Here is a 14,088-nt window from a genome sequence, read left to right as displayed (position 1 = left end):
GATTAAAAGCATGTTGAGAAGAGTGGTGTCCAGAGACGGGAAAAACTGGGACATGCTTCTCCCACAATTAATGTTTGCCCTGCGAGAAGTACCCCAGGCATCCACTGGATTCTCTACGTTTGAATTGCTCTATGGCAGACCCTGTCGAGGAATCCTCGACTTAGCCAAGGAGACCTCGGAGACCCAACCATGTCCCTTTCGATCCACAATAGAACACGTTACCCTGATGAGAGACCGCCTGTCAGTATTGTGGCCCATAGTCAAGGAGCATATGGAGAAGGCACAAAGGACCCAAGGCCGGGCCTATGATAAGTCCGCGACCCCCCCGTGAGTTCACTGTGGGAGAGAAAGTGATGGTGTTTGTGCCCACGGCCGAACATCGCTTGCTGGCGCAGTGGAGGGGGCCCTACGAGGTAATGAAAAGGGTCTCACCGGTCAATTACCTCATCAAGCAACCTGACAGGAGGAAGAAGGTCCAACTCTATCACATAAACCTGCTGAAGACGTACCATGGACGAGAGGAGGAGGTGGCTTTGATGGCCCTGGAGGGCAAAGGAAAAGAGGAGGCTCTACCCACAGGTACGCCGTGGCCAAACTCTCCTACCGGAGCAGTCAAGACAGCAAGACAAGCTGTTTATGAACTTCGGTCGAATATTCTCTCCATTCCCAGGACAAACAGATGTCCTGTTCCACCATATCCACACTGAACCCGGCAAGAAGGTGCATATCCGCCCTTACAGGATTCCTGAGGCTCGCAGAGTCATCGCTAAGAAAGAGGTAAGGGAGATGTTGAGGATGGGCGTGATCGAGCCATCGACGAGTGAGTGGTCCAGTCCCATAGTCCGGGTCCCCAAATCCGATGGTAGTATGAGACTCTGCAACAACTTTAGGGGCGTGAATGCCATCTCTACATTCGATGCGTATCCCATGCCCCGCGTGGATGAACTCTTGAAGTGTTTAGGAAAGGCCAAGTTCATCACTACCCTGGATTTGACGAAGGGATATTGGCAAGTGCCGGTGGCTCCGGAGGATCGCCCAAAGACTGCCTTTGCCACCCCAGAGGGGCTTTTCCAGTATGTGAGGATGCCCTTCGGACTGCATGGTGCCGCTGCAACTTTCCAACGCCTCATGGATGCCATTCTACGGCCCCATCAAGAGTATGCAGCGGCATACATAGACGATGTGGTCATCCACAGCGAGGACTGGGATAGTCACCTCCTGCGATTACGGGCGGTGCTCGTGAGTTTGGAAGCCACAGGGTTGACAGCCAATCCAAATAAATGCTGCCTGGGCCTGTCCGAAGCGGAATACCTGGGTTAACACCATAGAGTAAGGGAAAATACGCCCACAGGCAGAGAAGACCAGGGCAATTCGTGACTGGCCTGGACCCCGGACCAAGCGAGATGTTCGGGATAACAGGATATTATCGCCGTTTTATCCCGGGATATGCAACCATTGCCAACCCCCTCACAAACCTCATCAGGAAAAACCTGCCAAACCAGGTAGAGTGGAAAGACGAGACGGAAGAGGCCTTTCAATTGCTAAAAGATGGCTTGTGTTCTGATCCCGTTCTACAGGCTCCGGACTTCTCACAAGAGTTCATTGTGCAGGTCGACGCCTCGGATACAGGGCTCGGGGCCGTACTAGCTCAGGGTAAAGGTGAAGCCGAGAAGCCGATTCTCTTCATTAGTAGGAAGCTCAGCGATCGGGAACAGAGGTATGCGACCGTAGAGAAAGACGCCTTAGCCATCAAGTGGGCCCTCGATTATCTCCGGTACTACCTACTGGGTTGGAGGTTTGCATTAGTTACTGACCATGCACCCCTCACGTGGATGGCTGGTAAGAGAAACAATAACAACAGAATAGCCAGATGGTTGTCGTCTTTACAACCGTTCTCTTTCCATGTCATCCACAGGGCCGGATCGAGGAACGGGAATGCAGACGCGCTGTCCCGACGCAACCAAGACGATGCGTCTGGCGCCCAACCCTCCGGTTCGGTCCTGGGGTGGGGGGAAGGTATGTGGAAGGACCACCCAGAGGGCAGGCTGGGCTCACGGATAGTAGCCCAACAAGGCATGGGAGACAAGGTAACCAGAGGCAATTAAGCACAGCTGACGGTACTAATGACATACTCTCCCTCCCCTATAAGAGAGAGAATGGAACCAGCAGAGAGGGGAGGGGAAAACTATCTCTGGAAGATGGCCACCGAGAGAGAGGAGCTATCCAGGAAGAACCACTAAGACGGTGACAATCCTGTGACTTTTTGTTGTAGTTTAAAGATAATCCTATTGTGTTCCTGTTTCATCTGGAGAAGAAGATGTATGTTTTTCCTTGGAAGATTTTCATTGATTATGTCGGAGTGTTTTTGTTGACCAAATGCCCTCAATAGAGAACTGTGTTCAATCAAGAGAACCTACTCCTGACTCGTTTATTCCACCTTCCCGCTTTAGAGTGACAATTACTTGGTCCGCTCACATATAGGACATGTTATGTAAAGTGCTCTATTAATATTGTCAAAGGATTACACGGTGTACGTGCTTACATAGGAATTCTTACAAATATGACATTTCTTACCAACATATATTACTAGGATAAAACAATATGCTCATTGCTCACCCAGTTCTGGAGACCTCTCCTTATTCTTGTAGCGAGGCAACTAGGCTGGTAGATGTTTCCAGGTGCTTACGAACGCAGTAGGAATTAGTGAGTAAGGCACTGTGGTTATACTGTTCCAGCTATCGGACGTGGGGTCATAACAGTCTAGCGTCTTGCAGCGCTGCGTCCCAAAGTAGCCCCCCACCACGTACAGTTTGTTTCCAGAGGCCACAGCATGGCAGCTCATTCTTTTAGAAGTCATGTCCCCAACACGAGACCACTGGTTGGTCTCACAGTCAAAGCGGTAGGCAGAGGCGGCGGTGAACTCAGTGTCTCCACCCATGATGAAGATCTGACTGCCTAGAACAGCGGCGGCCGTGTATCTCCACGGCTGCGGACACTCTGCTGCGATGGCCCAACGGTTCCCCAGAGGGTCATAGCACTGCACCTTGGAGGCCTTGTCTCTGTGGATGGTGGTGCCACCAAAGACAAACAGCTTCAGCTTGGCGCTGACCACGGCTGCATTGCTAACACCGTCTCTAAGTGGAGCCATCATGGTCCATTTGTTTGTAAGCGGGTCATACCGCTCTACCTGTTTGAGGGAGACTGAGGGGGAGGCAGGGAAGACACCTGCTATGGCAGTGTGGCCGCCCACCACATACAGGCAGTTCTCCAGTTCAGCAGAGCCATGGCCGAAACGTGCTATCAACATGGGTGCTCCTTTAGACCACTCCTCGTGGACCGTGTCATAGATCCAAACATCCTTAGACACCCCGTTCTCAGAACCCCTCCCCCCAGTCACGTAGACCTTACAGCCGATGGCACAGGCACTGAACTCCTTCCTGGGGCTGGGCAGGTCGGACTTGGGGATGATCTCCTTGGCTTTGTGGTCCACCTGGTAGATCTTATCACACATGAAGGTCTGTCCTCCCAGGATGAGCAGTGTGTGGCCTGCCTTGCGGGGTCGGGCACAGGGGCTGGTGACCACCCCATCGTTCTGCAGAATTTTCTTCTTGCACTGCATGGCCTCCTCCACGATCTGCCGGCTCCTCTTGTCTGACATCACCAGCTCCTCGCAGGCCACCGCCTCGATCAGACACTCAGAGGGCAGCAGGGCCAGGCGGATGCCCCGCAGCAGCTCAGGGAGGTAGTCTCTGCGGCCATCCAGGTCATATCGCACCCAGCGCATCACAGCGTTGAACACGATCTGCTCATCCTCGATCTCCAGCTCGTCACTGAGGATCAGGTCCAGCAGCTTGTCCTTGTTGAGGCCGTAGAAGTCCTCCGTGTCCCGCACCGCCTCAAAGTGCACCAGGCACATCCTCCAGGAGAGCTCATATAGCCGTTTGCACTGGTGGGCGTCGGACAGCAGCATCATGCCCAGGCAGTTGGACGAGTGCAGGTTCTTCTCCAGGAACTCTGCGGCAGCGTCTCGGATGTCGTGGAACTGCAGCATGTCTCCCGCCTCGAGTAATGACTCTGCGTTCTCCTCATTGATGATGACGCGTGATGAGTAGGCAAAGTCAAGCAGCAGCTCCAGCACCTCTGGATGCACACTGTCTCTGAAGTTCACCTCATTGTCCAGGCTCTCCCTCAAGCCTCCACTGAACATAGCCTCAAAGTAGCGGCTGCATGCAGCTAGTACGGCCCGATGGCAGGGGAAGGAGCGGTCCCCCGCCCACAGTGTCACATCAGTGAACATGCATTGCTTTCGGAGGGTGTTGAGGTGGGTGAGCACACTGTCTGGATGCGAGGGCTTATGGAACAGAGAGATGTTCATGGAGCCCGTGCTGGTACGGGACTTTCGGTTCTCGTGGACGGTGACTGACATGGTTTCAGAGATCTCCAGACCCAGGGAGTCGCTCGTCTCAATTTCTCCAACTAAAGAAAAAACAAAAACAGAAAAATAAATGAGATATGGAACTAACTGCTTGATGTTTTCCCCCAGATATACACTACCATTCAAACGTTTGGGGTCACTTGGAAATGTCCTTGTTTTTGAAAGAAAAGCTATTTTTTGTCCATTAATTAATCCTCTTAGAGATCGGGCTACTTTTTTCAACATTCTGATAAAAATCGTGCAACATTTCAACATCCTGCTACTCATGCCAGGAATATTGTATGTGCATATGATTAGTATGTGTGCATAGAAAACAATCTGAGGTTTCTAGAACTGGTTCAATGGTGTCTGTGACTATAACAGAACGAGTTCCGTGGTCAAAATCGCCAGAAAACCTGGTCACTAAATCGATGGAGAAAAAAAAATCAATCCGCCAGTCCATGTATTGTCTATTGGAAGGAAAAATACTTAAGGCTGAGGATACAGTTCCTATAGCTTCCACACGATGTCGCCAGTGTTGTGATTTCGATTCAACTAAATCGTTGGTCATCTGAGTAATAGCCACATCCGGTTGTCAAGTCCACAGCTGTAAACAATGGAACTGGAAAAGTTGACTACATTTTCCCAAACTTGTGCCTATTGAATACAGATCGCTCCGTGATCAATTTGATCATTTAACATTTAGTAATACCTAAAGTTGGATTACAGAAGTAGTTTGAAGTGTTTTGTCAAAGGTTATAGGCAACTTTTTTAATTTTAAATATAACGTCGCGTTAAAAAAGTGTTTTTACTGGATCTGACGGTCTTCATAAATTGACATTTTGGGTACACAAGGACCGATTTAATCGAAAAAAAAAGACAATTGTGATGTTTATGGGACATATAGGAGTGCCAACAAAGAATCTCGTCAAAGGTAATGAATGTTTTATATTTTATTTCTGCGTTTTGTGTAGCGCCGGCTACGCTAATTCCTTTGTTTACGTCCCCTTCTGGTATTTCGGCGTGTTGCCTGCTATCAGATAATAGCTACTCATGCTTTCGCCGAAAAGCATTTTACAAATCTGACTCGTTGGCTAGATTCACAACGAGTGTAGCTTGAATTGACTACCCTGCATGTGAATTTTAATGAACGTTTGAGTTTTAACGAGTGCTATTAGCATTTGGCGTAGCGCATTTGCATTTATTGTTGGCAGGGGGTGCGGTTGCGTCCCGGGTGGGCCAGACAGGTTAAAATTACACTGTATTTCTGATAAATTTGATGTTGACATTGTTAATGTTGTAAATGACTGTTGTAGCTGGAAACGGCAGATTTTTTTATGGAATATCTACATAGGCGTACAGAGTAGAGGTCGACCGATTAATTATGGCTGATTTCAAGTTTTCATAATCGGAAATTGGTATTTTTGGGTGCCGATTTAAAAAAATTTTTTTATACCTTTATTTAACTAGGCAAGACGGTTAAGAACACTTTCTTATTTTCAATGACGGCTTACTGGGAATGGTGGATTAACTGCCTTGTTCAGGGGCAGAACGACAGGTTTTTACCTTGTCAGCTCAATCTTGCAACCTTACAGTTAACTAGTACAACACCCTAACCACCTGCCTCTCACGAGGAGCCTGCCTGTTACGCGAATGCAGTAGTAGCTAAGGTAAGTTGCGAGCTAGCATTAAACATATCTTCTAAAACACAATCAATCATAATCACTAGTTATAACTACACATGGTTGATGAGTTACTCGTTTATCTAGCATGTCCTGCGTTGCATATAATCGATGCAACGCTAGGGGATGATTTAACAAAAGTGCATTTGCGAAAAAAGCACAATCATTGGACGACTGTACCTAACCATAAACACCAATGCCTTTCTTAAAATCAATACACAGAGGCATATATTTTTAAACCTGCATATTTAGCTAAAAGAAATCCAGGTTACCAGGCAATATTAACCAGGTGAAATTGTCATTTCTCTTGCGTTCATTGCAAGCAGAGTCAGGGTATAAGCAACAGTTTGGGCAGCCTGGCTCATTGCGAAATAATTTGCCAGAATTTTACATAATTATGACATAACATTGAAGGTTGTACAATGTAACAAGAATATTTAGACTTAGGGATGCCACCCGTTAGATAAAATATCGAAAGGTAACGTATTTCACTGAAATAAAAGTTTTGTTTTTGAAATGATAGTTTCCGGATTCGACCATATTAAATGACCAAAGGCTCGTATTTCGGTGTGTTATTATGTTATAATTAAGTCTATTTGATAGAGCAGTCTGACTGACCGATGGTCGGCAGCAGCAGGCTTGTAAGCATTCATTCAAACAGCACTTTCGTGCATTTTGCCAGCAGCTCTTCGCAAGCACAGTGCTGTTTATGACTTCAAGCCTATCAGCCTAATGGCTGGTGTAACCGATGTGAAATGGCTAGCTCGTTAGTTGGGTGTGCGCTAATAGCATTTCAAACGTCACTCGCTCTGAGACTTGGAGTAGTTATTCACCTTGCTCTGCAAGGGTCGCGGCTTTTGTGGAGCGATGGGTAACGCTGCTTCGAGTGTGGCTGTTGAGGTGTTCCTGGTTCGAGCCCAGGTAGGAGCGAGGAGAGGGACAGAAGCTATACTGTTACACTGGCACTTTCATATGTTCTCATGTTCTGAGCAAGGAACTCAAACGTTAACTTTTTACATGGCACATATTGCACTTTTACTTCTCCAACACTTTGTTTTTGCATTATTTAAACCAAATTGAACATGTTCCATTATTTGAGGCTAAATTGATTTTTATTGATGTATTAAGTTAAAATAAGTGTTCATTCAGTATTGTTGTAATTGTCATTATTACAAATAAATAATAATAATTTTAAAAAAGAAGAGATTTTTTTTGGGGGGGGCGATTAATCGGTATCGGCTTTTTTGGTCCTCCAATAATCGGTATTGGCATTGAAAAATCATACTCGGTCAACCACTAGTACAGAGGCCCATTATCAGAAACCATCATTCCTGTGTTCCAATGGCACGTTATGTTAGCTAACCCAAGTTTATAAAAGGCTAATCGATCATTAGAAAACCATTTTGCAATTACGTTAGCTGAAAACTGTTGTCCTAATTAAAGAAGCTATAAAACTGGCCTTCTTTAGACTAGTTGAGTATCTGGAGCATCAGCATTTGTGGGTTCGATCGGCCAGAAACAAATAACTTTCTTTTGGAACTCGTCAGTCTATTCTTGTTCTGGGAAATGAAGGCTATTCCATGCCAGAAATTGCCAAGAAACTGAAGATATCGTACAATGCTGTGTACTACTTCCTTCACAGAACAAACGGGCTCTAACCAGAATAGAAAGAGTGGGAGGTCACGGTGCACAACTGAGCAAGAGGACAAGTACATTAGTGTCTCGTTTGAGAAACAGACACCTCACAAGTCCTCAACTGGCAGCTTCATTAAATAGTACCCGCAAAACACCAGTCTCAACATCAACAGTGAAGAGGCAACTCGGATGCTGGCCTTCTAGGCAGAGTTCCTCTGTCCAGTGTCTGTTCTTTTGCCCATCTTAATCTTTGCAACCCTGCCTAGAAGGCCAGCATCTCAGGGTCGTTTGTACATATTTTGAAACATGCATCGATGCAAACTTCAACGGAAAGTATGTAAAGAAATATGACGCAACCATGTAAAAAAGGATGCACATTTTCAAGAAACCAATGGCGGACATTATTTGAGCTGAAGCAAGAGAAAATACACACCAACTTCAGAATAAAAATGTTGTCTATTCACATCTCATATGTTGCCTGTCTACAATATTATCTTGATGCATTAATACATTTTTTTTTTAAAAATATTTCACCTTTATTTAACAGGTAGGCCGGTTGAGAACATGTTCTCATTTACAACTGCAACCTGGCTAAGATAAAGCAAAGCGACACAAACAGAGTTACAAATGGAATAAACAACCATAAAGTCAATAATACAATAGAAAAAGGTTGGCAAGCCCATAGTAAGGCAATAGAGCTAACTGGCTAACTACTACAGTTATCCACAAAGAATCTACTCTACCTTGCATAATATTCGTTTTAGGTCCTTTTTGCCTGTTTATCTAGCTAGATTACAATAATTCACATATATGAAGTAAAACGTTTGCTTTGTGTATATCTTGTTTCATTGCCCTCGCTGGAGATGCACTCCCCCTACTGTATGACCTTACGATGCGAGTGCTTCTCCAATGTAATGTTTTATGCATTCTCCACACTCAAGAGAACATCCTCAAAGAATGCACTTGGAGCATGAGTGGGGATCACGGTATTACAGTAAATTTGGAAAGTATTCAGACCACTTTACTTTTCCCACTTTGTTACATTTAAAAATCCTCAATCTACACACAATGACAAAGCAAAAACAGGTTTCAAATTTTTTAAATTTTTATTACAAATAAAAAACAGAAATACCTTATTCATATAAGTACTCAGATCCTTTGCTATGAGACTCAAAATTGCATTCTGTTTCCATTTATCAACCTTGAGATGTTCTACAACTTAAATTGGAGTCCACCTGTGGTCAATTCAATTGATTGGACATGATTTGGAAAAACACACACACCTGTCTATATAAGGTCCCACAGTTGACAGTGCATGTCAGAGCAAAGACCAAGCCATGTTGAAGGAATTGTCCATAGATCTCCGAGACACGACTGTGTCGAAGGCACAGATTTGGGGAATGGTACCAAAAAATGTCTGCAGCACTGAAAATCCCCAAGAACACAGTGGCCTCAATTATTCTTAAATGGAAGTCTCCATCATTCTCTTGGAACCACCAAGACTATTCCTAGAGCTAGCCGCCCGGCCAAAGTGAGCAATCGGGGGAGAAGGGCCTTGGTCAGAGAGGTTATCAAGAACCCGATGGTTTCCCTGACAGAGCTCCTCTTTGGAGATGGGAGAACCTTCCAGAAGGACAACTCTCTGCAGCACTCCACTAATCAGGCCTGTATGGAGTGGCCAGACGAAAGCCCCTCACGCCACAGTAAAAGGCACAACAGTTCGCTTGGAGTTTGCCAAAAAGCACCTAAAAGGACTCTCAGACCACGAGAAACAAGATTCTCTGGTCTGATGAAACCAAGATTTAACTATTTGGCATGAATGCCAAGCTTCAATGTCTGGAGGAAACCTGGCACCATCTCTACGGTGAAGTATGGTGGTGGAAGCATCATGTGGGGATATTTTTCAGAGGCAGGGACTGGGAGAATAGTCAGGATCGAGGGAAAGATGAACGGTGCAAAGTACAGAGAGACCCTTGATAAAAGCCTGCTCCAGAATGCTCAGGACCTCAGAATGGGGCGAAGGTTCACCTTCCAACAGGGCAACGATGCTAAGCACAGAGCCAAGACAATGCAGGAGTGGCTTCGGGACAAGTCTCTAAATGTCCTTCAAATCGAACATGTCTGGAGAGACCTGAAAATAGCTGTGCGGTGATGCTCTCCATCCAACCTGACAGAGTTTGAGGATCTGCAGAGAAGACTGGGAAAAACTCCCCAAATACAGATTTTATACATTGACTAAAATAAAAATGTTTTGCTTTGTCATTTATGAGTTAGTGTGTAGATTGATGGGAAAAAATGATTTAATCCATTTTAGAATAAGGCTGCAATGTAACATGTGGAAAAAATGAAGGGGTCTGAATACTTTCCGAATGCACACTGAAACAACCCATGTTGTGGCCCGTTTTAAACTAATCCCGGGTTGCTAATTGGTTTGGTAACAAACAACTTTGTTCAGTCACGTTACCTATCTAGCAAACAACTTGACAGTAGGTTTAGGCAAATTTGATTGTCACAAGACTGAAGGGTCTGCTACTCATGAGATGTGCTTCAAAAAAGGTAGGATTCATATAGGCCGAATGTAAGCTTAAAATTAGGGATGCATGATATCGGTGAACATATCGGAATTGGCCAATATTAGCTAAAAATGCCAACATCGGTATTGGCCCGATGTCTAGTTTAACGCCAATCTTAAAAACGATGACAAAGCTGACGTGCATACATATAACGTAGGGACATGACGTGATAACGGCACCCAAAAGTTTGCGCAACACAGCATTCCTAACCGAGCCCACAATGTCTGCTATGTTGATCGAGCAGTCAACAAGTCGAGCAGTCATTTGAAAGAGTAACAACATTTCAGCGAGACAACTCAAAGACAAAATCCATTAAAGCCAAGATAATGGAGTTCATTGCCCTTGACAATCAACCGTTCTCTGTCGTGGGTGATGTTGGCTTTCACCGCTGGTCGAGCACAGGTACACACTACCAGGTGCGCTATTTTTCAGATGTTGCCCTACTGGAGTTACACAGTAATAGCGTCACTTCTATTAGCTTCACGATATACATACTATGGAATGCCATTTGGGTCTTTGCGTGTCAAAAAAAAATACAGTAGCACTGTCAAAGCTGTACAAAAGAAAAGTCTGCAAACAAACAAACACCGGCCCCGAGCGATGTGTTTACAATACCGAGTTGATAATAAAGCATAATTTGTTCAACCGCAACTTCTGGGGTAGCTAGCTTTAGCTTAGTACCTAGCTAGCACCAATACAACCAGCCTGAAAACAATGACCAGAATCCTTGAGTAAGTATTAGCAATGACCAGAATCCTTGAGTAAGTATTAACTAGGTTGCCACTTGTTGTTCAGTTCATGAAAATAAATAGCTAGCGAGCCATTTAACCCCGTTGCCCAAAGCTTCCGTTATAAGCAGCCAGCTAGCTTCATCTGGCTAGTGATGCTCGACCAGACCAGGTTGTGTTGTGAAGCTAGCCACAATAAGGATTAGGCACAACAGTGGAATTTGCAGTTTGCCTTCAAAATAAAAAAAAGTGTGTAATTGACAGTGATGCAAATAAATACAAATAGTAGAATTATGCCACTTTTATTTTGAAAGCTAACCAAAGTCCACTATTGTGCCTAATCCTTATTGTAATCGTTAGGTTTTGATTATGTCTGGATTCGAACCAGGGACTGTAGTGACGCCTCTTGCACCGAGATGCAGTGCCTAAGACCGCTGTGTCCGTGTGTGTGTGTTAACTATTTAACTGTGCTAGAATGCTTAAAAGGCAGCTAAAATGCGGGGTTTTTTTGGCAAGGAAAATGAAAGAAAGAGAAAGAAAGAGAAAGAGAGAGAAAGAGAAAGAAAGAGAAAGAGAGAAAGTAAGAGAAAGAGAGAGAAAGAGAAAAAGTATGTGTGAGGAAGAGAGAGAAAGAAAGAGAAAGAAAAAGAAAGTGTGTGTGAGGAAGGGAGAGAGAGAAAAAGAAAGTGTGTGAGGAAGAGAGAGAACGAGAGAGAGAAAGAGGGAGAGAAAGAAAGTGTGTGAGGAAGAGAGAGAGAACGAGAGAGAGAAAGAGAAAGAGGGAGAGAAAGAAAGTGTGTGTGAGGAAGGGAGAGAGAGAGAGCAAGAGAGCGAGCGAGGAAGGGAGAGAGAGCGAGCAAGAGAGAGAGAGCGAGCGAGGAAGAGAGAGAGCGAGCGAGGAAGAGAGAGAGCGAGCGAGGAAGAGAGAGAGCGAGCGAGAAGAAGAGAGCGAAGCGAGGAAGAGAGAGAGCGAGGAAGAGAGAGCGGCGGAAGAGAGAGAGCGAGAGCGAGCGAGAAAGTGTGTGAGGAAGGAGAGAGAGAGAGAGCGGCGAGCAAGAGAAGCGGCGAGGAAAGTGTGTGTGAGGAAGGGAGAGAGAGCAAGAGAGAGCGAGCGAGCAAAGAGAGAGAGCGAGCAAGAGAGAGAGCGAGCAAGAGCGAGCAAGAGCGAGCGAGCAAGAGAAAGAGCGAGCAAGAGAGAAGCGAGCGAGCAAGAGAAGCGAGCAAGCAAGAGAGAGAGCGAGCGAGCAAGAGAGAAGCGAGCGAGCAAGAGAGAGCGAGAGCGAGCAAGCAAGAGAGAGCGAGCAAGAAAGAGCGAGCGAGCAAGAGAGAGAAGCGAGCAAGAGAAAGCGAGCAAGAGAGAGAGCGAGCGAGCAAGAGAGAGAGAGAGCGAGCGAGCAAGAGAGAGCGAGCGAGCAAGAGAGAGCGAGCGAGCAAGAAGAGCGAGCAAGAGAAGCGAGCAAAGAGAGAAGCGGCGAGCAAGAAGAGAGAGAAGCGAGCAAAGAGAGAGCGAGCGAGCAAGAGCAAGAGAGAGAGCGAGCGAGCAAAGAGAGCGAGCGAGCAAGAGAGAAGCGAGCGAGCGAGCAAGCGAGAGAGAGAGCGAGCGAAAGCGAGCAAAGCGAGCAAGAGAGCGAGCGAGCAAGAGAGCGAGCGAGCAAGAGAGAGAGAGCGAGCAAGAGAAGAGAGCGAGCAAGAGAGCGAGCAAGAGCAAGAGAGCGAGCGAGCAAGAGAGAGAGCGAAGCGGCGAGCAAAAGCGAGCAAGAGAGAGCGAGCAAAGAGAGAAGCGAGCAAGCAAGAGAGAAAGCGAGCAAGAGAGCGAGCGAGCAAAGAGAAGAGAAGAAAGCGAGCGAGCAAGAGCGAGCGAGAGAGCGAGCAAGAGAAAGCGGCGAGCGAGAGAGAGCGAGCAAAGAGAAGCGAGCAAAGAGAAGCGAGCAAGAGAAAGCGAGCAAGAGAGAAGCGAGAGAAGAGCGAGCAAGCAAGAGCGAGCGAGCAAGAGAGCGAGCAAGCGAGCGAGCGAGCAAGAGAAGCGGCGAGCAAGAGAGAAGCGAGCAAGCAAGAGAAGCGAGCGAGCGAGCAAGAGCGAAGCGAGCGAGCAAGAGAGAGAGCGAGCAAGAAAGCGGCGAGCAAGAGAGAAGCGAGCGAGCAAGAGAGAGAGAGCGAGCGAGCAAGAAAGCGGCGAGCAAGAGAGAGAGAGCGAGCAAGCAAGAAAGCGAGCGAGCAAAGAGAGAAGCGAGCGAGCAAGAAGAGAGAGCGAGCAAGAGCGAGCAAGCGAGCAAGAGAGAGAGAGCGAAGCGAGCAAGAGAGAGAGCGAAAAGCAAGAGCAAGAGCGAGCGAGCGAGCAAGAGAGCGAGCGAGCGAGCGAGCAAGAGAAGCGAGCGAGAAGAGAGAGCGAGCAAGCAAGAAGAGAGAGAGCGAGCGAGAGAGAGCGAGCAAGAGAGAGCGAGCAAGAGAGAGCGAGCAAAGAGAGAGCGCGAGCAAGAAGAGAGAGAGCGAGCAAGAAGAGAGCGAGCAAAGAGAGCGAGCAAGAGAGAGCGAGAGAGCGAGCGGCGAGCAAGAGCAGCAAGAGAGAGAGCGGCGAGCAAGAGAAAGCGAGAGCGAGCAAAGAGAGAAGAGCGAGCGAGCAAGAGAGAGCGAGCGAGCAAGAAGAGAGCGGCGAGCAAGAGAGAGAGCGAGCGAGCAAAGAGAGCGAGCAAGCGAGAGCGAGCAAGAGAGAGAGCGAGCGAGCGAGCAAGAGCAAGAGCGAGCGAGCAAGAGAGAGAGAGCGAGCGAGAAGAGCAAGAGAGCGAGCAAGAGAAGCGAGCGAGCGAGCAAGAGAGAGAGCGAGCAAGAGAGAGCGAGCAAAGAAGCGGCGAGCAAAGAGAGAGCGAGCAAGAGAGAGAGCGAGCAAGAGAGAGAGCGAGCAAGAGAGCGAGCAAGAGAGAGAGCGAGCGAGCAAGCAAGAGAGCCTGCAAGAGAGAGCGAGAGCGAGAGAGAAGCGAGCGAAGAGAGAGCGAGCAAGAGAGAGAGAGCGAGCGAGAGAGAGAGCGAGCAAGAGAGCGAGCAAAGAGAGAGCGAGCAAA

At 47.1% G+C, this 14,088-nt stretch overlaps 1 protein-coding gene across 3 annotated transcripts in view; it reads right to left on the bottom strand.

The window, feature by feature from the left end:
• The window catches only part of enc2 (ectodermal-neural cortex 2), a 55,763-nt gene that overhangs the window by 21,776 nt on the left and 19,899 nt on the right, over nt 1-14,088 (bottom strand). For 2 of the 3 annotated variants that reach the window (XM_064930204.1, XM_064930207.1), the window contains one exon: nt 2,617-4,476. In XM_064930204.1, coding sequence (XP_064786276.1) covers nt 2,657-4,476 — 1,820 coding nt within the window. In that variant the 3' untranslated portion in view covers nt 2,617-2,656. Of the gene's footprint in view, nt 1-2,616; nt 4,477-8,265; nt 8,323-14,088 lie in introns of all 3 variants that reach the window. The other variant, XM_064930206.1, reaches the window with a different exon arrangement.

This window comes from Oncorhynchus masou, chromosome 22, assembly GCF_036934945.1.
Source record: "Oncorhynchus masou masou isolate Uvic2021 chromosome 22, UVic_Omas_1.1, whole genome shotgun sequence".
Taxonomy (NCBI): Eukaryota; Metazoa; Chordata; class Actinopteri; order Salmoniformes; family Salmonidae; genus Oncorhynchus; species Oncorhynchus masou.
The sequence above is the reverse complement of the archived record's forward strand: the minus strand, read 5'-3'. Positions and strand labels throughout refer to the sequence as shown.